General features: G+C 37.3%; 2 protein-coding genes across 2 annotated transcripts; both read left to right on the forward strand.

Annotated features, from left to right (window-relative positions):
- The first annotated feature begins 2,432 nt into the window (after positions 1-2,432).
- Positions 2,433-4,645, forward strand: LOC140883642 (putative pentatricopeptide repeat-containing protein At3g11460, mitochondrial). The gene has a single exon (XM_073290193.1). It carries the CDS (start codon positions 2,667-2,669, stop codon positions 4,536-4,538), a length of 1,872 nt encoding a protein of 623 aa, XP_073146294.1. The 5' UTR covers positions 2,433-2,666; the 3' UTR covers positions 4,539-4,645.
- A 1,108-nt stretch (positions 4,646-5,753) lies between these two features.
- On the forward strand, positions 5,754-6,918 carry LOC140885379 (large ribosomal subunit protein bL31c-like). The gene is made up of 3 exons (XM_073292341.1): positions 5,754-5,807; positions 6,151-6,232; positions 6,516-6,918. The coding sequence occupies exons 1-3, from the start codon at positions 5,787-5,789 to the stop codon at positions 6,833-6,835; spliced, it is 423 nt and encodes a 140-aa protein (XP_073148442.1). The 5' UTR covers positions 5,754-5,786; the 3' UTR covers positions 6,836-6,918.
- Positions 6,919-7,305: the final 387 nt, after the last annotated feature.

The raw sequence follows: 7,305 nt of genomic DNA on the forward strand, positions 1-7,305 counted from the left end.
TATAGTGGTTCGGATTGAATATCCTACATCCACTTCGCCTTGCCCAAGGCTCAAATACACTAATCACGATCGTGTTTGTTACAAGAGGATTACACCAAGAACACTCTCTCTTTAATACAATGATTCGAATAACAATCAACAAAGAAAGAAATCAGATCGATACAATATGAAGTGCCTCGCATCTCCAAAGAGTAGTCCCCTTCTTATAGGGCAACAATCTTGCATGCATGTAGTTGCCAGCAAATAACCTCTAATAACCGATCCCTTGTGCAGTTGCAATTCCGTTCGATCATCTAGCAGAGTTGCAATCCTGTGCATCATGGAATTGATCCTACCATGCACCATAGTGCGTGGACCAATCAGCAATCCATAAGGTAATCCAACTTCACATAACTAATTGAAGATGTTATAGTAAAACATAGGAGTACATTTTAAAAAAAGAAAAAGAAAAAAAAAAGAGTACATTACTCCCTCCCGGTGATATTGAAGATAGTTATCAATATTATATTATATTCGATTGCGTATGTCAGAGCATTTTGTAAATATCTTTCATTTATAAAATTTATTTTGGTGGCAATAAAATAAAAACACCCCACATGGATCGAGCACCATTTTTATAACAAAAATCAGATGCTATGAAAACCCACATACATTTAAAGCATTGTCCTTCCTTTTACCATCCAAGAGAATCAGCCATATTTCCAAACCAACCCCACCCACCCTTCTGACATTTCATGCAACATCCATAACCCCACCAATCCCATCACATGTTAATGGAAAATCCCATCTTAATAATGCTTTAATCACACTTTATTTTTGTATGAATTAGTGACATATTTGTGTGCCCATTTGGGGAATTTTCGGTACATTTCATTTAACCATGAATTAATTAGTATTTTGTATTAGTATTGTGATGACATTATTCTTACACAAATTGATTGCTCTAAAGATTACACTTAAATGTAGCCCAAATAAGATGGTATTTTTCTAAATTCACAACATACACAATCACACGCATGAAATAATTCAAGAACGCTTATCATGGAACGTCTCGGATAACGAAAAAATTGTACATAAACATTTTATAGTATTGTCTACCGTTTATACCATGTTTGGACAACCAAAAATAATAATAATAATAATAATAATAATAATAATAATAAAGATTTTTAAAGAGTTTGATTTGGATCCTCTGTTATATATAGAGTTAAACACATCATCTTATGCTGTGCATTATTTTTTACAAGATGTTCAACTGCGCATCTTGATTCATGTGATACTACGTGGGTATGCAAGATGATAATGTGATCATCTAGCTAGCTCGTACGTATAAATTAAAATTGCACATCACTTGGTGTTGTACGTGCTTACCCCTCTCTCACCGGCCTCTATATATAGTATATATTGATTTGAAGAGTCAAGTGATTAGGAAGCAATTAGTCCCTCTCTTCTCTTCTCTTCTCTTCTCTTCTCTTCTCTCCAAAACGTACCACTACCTCTCCTCATTCACAATCAATCAAAATGTATGCATATTCAAGAATTAAAAAAGTTAGCCTAAAAAGATCAAAATCTTTAGATCTCAAAAAAAATCTCCCCCCTCATGACACCCCAACACTATCCTCAGCAAACTACTACTACTACAACAATTCCAACATGAAACCATACATTATTACAAGAAGCAGCACAACAACAAGGCTCGATCCGAGTCGTATGACGTTAGAACAAGACCACGACGAAGTTGGCGAGGTATTCGGTGTCATCCTCGGTCGAAAATTACACAGTACTGGTTTCTCGGATTCTTCTGAAAAACGAAGATCGTCATTTCACAGTGCGGTGAAGATGAGATCGTTTTCGATGAGAAGATCGACCTCCATTGCGGAAGGCTATCGACGAATGAATCGCTGTTGTTGCAGCAGCACTACTGAAGCTGATGATCTCTATCACAAGAATCATGTCAAGATTAAGAGATCGGGAAAATTGTTTAAGGTTTGTAGAAGCTTATTCGGATTATTAATGTAATTTATATTAAGTTTGTAATAATAATACTAAAGAATGTCGATTTCATCTTTTTCCATGTAACGTACGACATGGGTGTTAATTATATATATATATATATGAAGCCAGAAATACTAAATAATTTATGAAATAAATCTTTTCTATTATATATATAATAATAATAATAATAATAATATTCACTGTATTCATTCTTCTTCGGAATAGACCATCATGTGATTGGGCCGGGGGTTTTTATATAATGAAATGTTACTCCTAAAACCTATATCCCAACATATATGGGTGAATCAATCAACGTTTAATTTGTGTACGTTAGAAAAAAAAATTTTGAGTCAAGAGGAGGCCCTCGGAAATAAGATAATGGGAGAAAGACTTCAGCCAATCCCATTGTAATTTGTTTTCCAATATCGAAAGAAAAGGAGAGAGGAAACGATAAGTGTTGCAAAAGTTGAGGTTCCATGAGCCGTATCAATAATCACTCAAATTAAACTCGAGTATCATCTTTTTGATTGAGTGTCAGCTTAAATTACATATATTAACAACCAAACCCACGACCATATTCTCGTTGAACCGACCAGCGTTAATTAGTTTCCGACACGTTTATTAAAAAAATAATTTTATGAGCAACGTGTTGTAAGATCGATGTTGATTCCATGAGCAAGAAAAGCTTCCCACTATCCGCAGAGGTAGCGTTCTTCCTTCAAACCAAGAAAACGGCCGCCGGCATCGATTCAAAATGGAACACACAGCTGAGAGAGCTCTCAAAACAGGGCCTGTACAGCCAGGCCCTGTTTCTGTACGGCCAAATGTTGCGATCTGGTGCCACCCCCAATGCCTTCACATTTCCCTTTGTTCTCAAGTCCTCGGCCGCCCTGTCTCTCAAACTTTCCGGCACCCAGATTCACTGTCACATTGTCAAGTCCGGCTGTCTCTCCGAACCCTTCATTCAGACGGCATTAATTTCTATGTACTGTGGGTTTTCATTGGTTGACCATGCATACAATGTGTTTGACGAAATTCCTGAAGCGACAAGATTAACTGTCTGCTACAACGCCTTGATATCTGGGTATGTGCGGAATACGAGATTGTCAAATGGGCTGCTTTTTCTAAGCGAAATGAGGATGAAAGGGGTGCAGCTCAATGCCGTAACAATTTTGGGATTGGTTCCGGGGTGTATGGTTTCAACACACTTGGATTTGGGAATGTCGTTGCATTGCCTGGCTTTGAAATCGGGTTTGGGTGGTGATTTTTCCGTGGGTAATTGCTTTTTGTCCATGTATGTTCGTTGTGGGTCAGTTCAGATGGCAAGAAAGTTGTTTGACGAGATACCTGAAAAGGGTTTGATCACTTGGAATGCCATGATATCGGGGTATTCACAAAACGGGCATGGAATGGAGGTTTTGGATCTTTACCAGGATATGCAGACATCCGGAACATTCCCCGACGAGGTGACATTGGTTGGTGTTTTATCGTCGTGCGCTAACCTCGGTGCACAGAGAATCGGCCGTGATTTGGAAAAGAAGATAGATAATCTCGGATATGGATCAAATACCTTCTTAAAGAATGCATTGATTAATATGTATGCTAGATGTGGTAATTTGTCAAAAGCTAGAACTTTATTTGATGCTATACCGGAGAAGAGTTTAGTCTCATGGACTGCAATTATTGGCGGTTATGGTATGCATGGGCAAGGAAAGGTTTCTGTGGAGCTCTTTGATCAGATGATTGAAACCGGCATTGAACCAGATAAGGCAGTTTTTGTTAGTATCCTGACTGCATGCAGTCATGCAGGACTAACAGAGAAGGGATTGGATTATTTTTCTTCAATGGAGAAGAATTACAATCTGAAGCCCAGCACAGAACACTACTCTTGTGTTGTAGATCTCCTGGGGCGAGCAGGACAGTTGTCGAAAGCTCGTGACATTATTGAGTCGATGCCAATGAACCCGGATGGTCCTGTGTGGGGAGCCCTTTTGGGTGCTTGCAAGATTCATAAAAATGTTGAGTTAGCAAAGTTGGCTTTTGACAAGGTTGTTCATCTTGAACCTACAAATATAGGTTATTATGTATTATTATCTAATATATACGCAGAAGCAAATGACATGGAAGGAATTTCGAGGATTCGGGTAATGATGCGTGAACGAGGGATCAGAAAAGATCCGGGTTATAGCTATATCGAACGAGAAGGAAAAGTTCACCTATTCATGGCTGGAGATAAAAGTCACCCCCAGGAAAAAGACATATATAATATGTTGAGAAAGTTGGAGGAATTGGTCGAACCGAACAACGACCGAGCAGTCTCGAGTAGCACGTCTGTGCATAGTGAAAGGCTGGCAATTGCATTTGCATTATTGAATAGCACAGAGGAGGGGATTTGTGTTATAAAAAACTTGAGGATTTGTGAAAATTGTCATGTATTTGTAAAATCAGTGAGCAAGTTTGTAAATTTTGAGTTTATAGTTAGAGATGCTACACGTTTTCACCATTTTATGGATGGTTCATGTTCTTGTAATGACTTTTGGTGAAACTTGATGGACTTTCGTGTTTAATTCAGCGAGCATGAATCCCAATTAATGATGGGACTTTTGGTGAAAATTTTCATTTTAATAAGGGAGATGTAATAATTATTATACATGCATTATTCAGGAGATCTTCTAATACTAATAAATTTGGATAATTATTTTCATGGTATATGACATCTATTCTCTTTCTCTAGTTGATAAGTTTTTTCAGAATAGCTGAGAAGTTTCTTACATTATGCTTTATGCTGGTGCTCTCCTGCTGTAATTCTTGACTGGAAAACAACCTTTAGAGAGTGAATTGGATTTGGCAATTCTAGCCTTAAGATCTGTTTAAAGAAGGTTGACTGAGCATGTTCTAATGTATGAAGTCCTACTAACTTAAAGCACCCAAGAAAGTAGTGATATTTGCTGTATTGTACTACCATCTAGCCTAATTCTTGTGACTAGTAAATGATGAGTTAACTATTGGTTTAGTTTGAAAACACTAGATAATTTCACCTTTTCATAGCAATACATTGTTCCTTACGCAGGTTAATTTATTTCTATTGGTAATGGTGAGTAAATTATATGATCGATTGTGAATGTGGTAAGTTCCTCGCCTTACTTTGTTAAAAAGACTTCATTTGGCAGCCCATAATGTCACATGCTCAGGATATGGATCTGGTTATGGTTGGTTAACTGCAACGCCGTCCAGATCGGACAGCTTATTTTCGTATTTGTGCTTGGGGTTTTTTCTTCTGCTTCTGCCTATTTTCATTTTCATAAGCCTGTAATTTATCATCTATTACTATTTATCTATTACTATTTATTAAACTTGAGGAAAGGATACTAACTACTTTTGGTACGTAATTGACATACCAAAATTTTATTCCAAGTTTGCCTCACCTTCATTTTTGTCACGAATAAATAACCGCAGATATGCATCAATCTCAAATGTTCCACGTTCCACGTTCCAAAATTCCCTCAATCTTCTCTCAATTTTCCTAACCGTATCCCATCACGTTTTCTGGTTCCCTTCTCCTCAATTTCTTTTATGCTAACTTTATTTTCTTCACTCGATCTTTTGGCTCTTTTGTCAACAAGGGAGTCGACCAACCACGGCATTCGGACTTCGGAAACCATGATGGATGCCGAGTTCTCCGACTGGTTGATCAGGACCGAACTAGATTCGATTGGCGTTGAGTATGAGTGGCCTGTGGCGGAAACGGTGTTTGTGGCGACAATTGTCCATGGTTTGGTCTCAGAGTAGACATGGATGCCCTTCTTATTCAGGTTTTGTTACTGTTTTGTGCGTGTGAATGAATCACCGTGTTAGATTTTTTATTGGTTGTTTCAAAGTTTTCCCTTTTTTTGTGTATTGATGATTCAAAAACATTTGATGTAGTATTTAAACATGAGTGAAGGCCGACGGAACATATTGATGTTTTTTTTTTGCCGGATTCTTTATGCTATTGTCGTTGAATTTAGACTATTCATGGTTTATTTCTCCTCTGGAATTTAACAAAAAAAATACAAGACTAAAAAATACGAGTGGCGGGTAATTATCATGAGCCGTATACTTGCTTCTACGAGTCCTAATTTCAATATCCTTTTAACTGTTAAGTTGACCTAACAGATGCGCACTGGTATAATCTCTTCGAAACCTGGTATAATGCTTGCTGGATCAGGCCAGTTTTCGTCAATCATACAAGGAAAAGGTGGGCGCACAGCAAATTCTTGCAATTCTTGCACTTTAACAAATTGTTTCCAGAGAGTTGCATCCTCTAGAGGCCATGATGCGGTTATTTTCCGAATCCTTTGGCATTATATCTATTTCTGTTTAAATATGCTTGCATTTTATATGATTATGAATTGTGTACTTTTTTTTCTTTCCACCGCATTCAGTATGCAGTTGTACCATATTACGGTCATCAGTTGTACCGTATTACATGTTTGACAAGTTTTACTTAGAAATTTATTTTCAGGATTGATTTTGGGCAGGAATGACATGCGGTGTAGCTGTAGGAAAAAAGGATATCCACCTGCAATTTCAAGAACATTCGAAGGTGTACTGTAATGGTGAGCTGGTGATGACTACCGGTGGAACCAAGAAAGAATATGTGGTTGATGTGTGGTCTGGGAACCACCTCTTTTATCTAGGAAGCCGAGCACAACTTCTTATTGATGCTGATCAGGTTAAAAAATTCCGAAAGAAATTTAGTGGGCTGTCGCAAATTATGGAGATTCCTGTGCTCAAGGGAGAGATTATCCTTCCTCCTAAGAATAAGTCTGGAAAAGGCAAAAGAAAGTATCCCCCATAGTTTTGTTTGCTTTTTCGGTTGAATTTATTGACTTTTTGTTTTGGATATGAACTGTGATGGTTCGGTGAATTGTTACAATGAATTGTTTGATTGTAATGAAATGTAAATGGTTTGAGCTTTTTGAATATAATTGATTTTTGCATGATTCTTGATTCGGTAAATTGGGTCTAAAATAGCAAATTTGCTTCTTGGAGTGAGCAAATGGATGTGAAGTTTTCTTCTGGTTCGTTTTTAAGCTGGTTTGTGCCCATTGGAGTTGATTTGCTTTAGTATTTAATCTACTAAGTTGCATTGAGTATTTGTTGTGCTGTGATATTTTGAAGAAGTTGAAATGTGCAGGATTTGGAAGTTGTGATCTCCTCATTCGTAGAAGTGGAGAACTTTTATCTTGGTTAAAATATCACTTATTATCTTTTTACAGATAAAACCAAGATAAGCAGATGAATGGTTCGTATTCATGTTTTTGGGTT

Source organism: Henckelia pumila, chromosome 2 (assembly GCF_033568475.1).
Source record: "Henckelia pumila isolate YLH828 chromosome 2, ASM3356847v2, whole genome shotgun sequence".
In the NCBI taxonomy this organism is placed as follows: Eukaryota; Viridiplantae; Streptophyta; class Magnoliopsida; order Lamiales; family Gesneriaceae; genus Henckelia; species Henckelia pumila.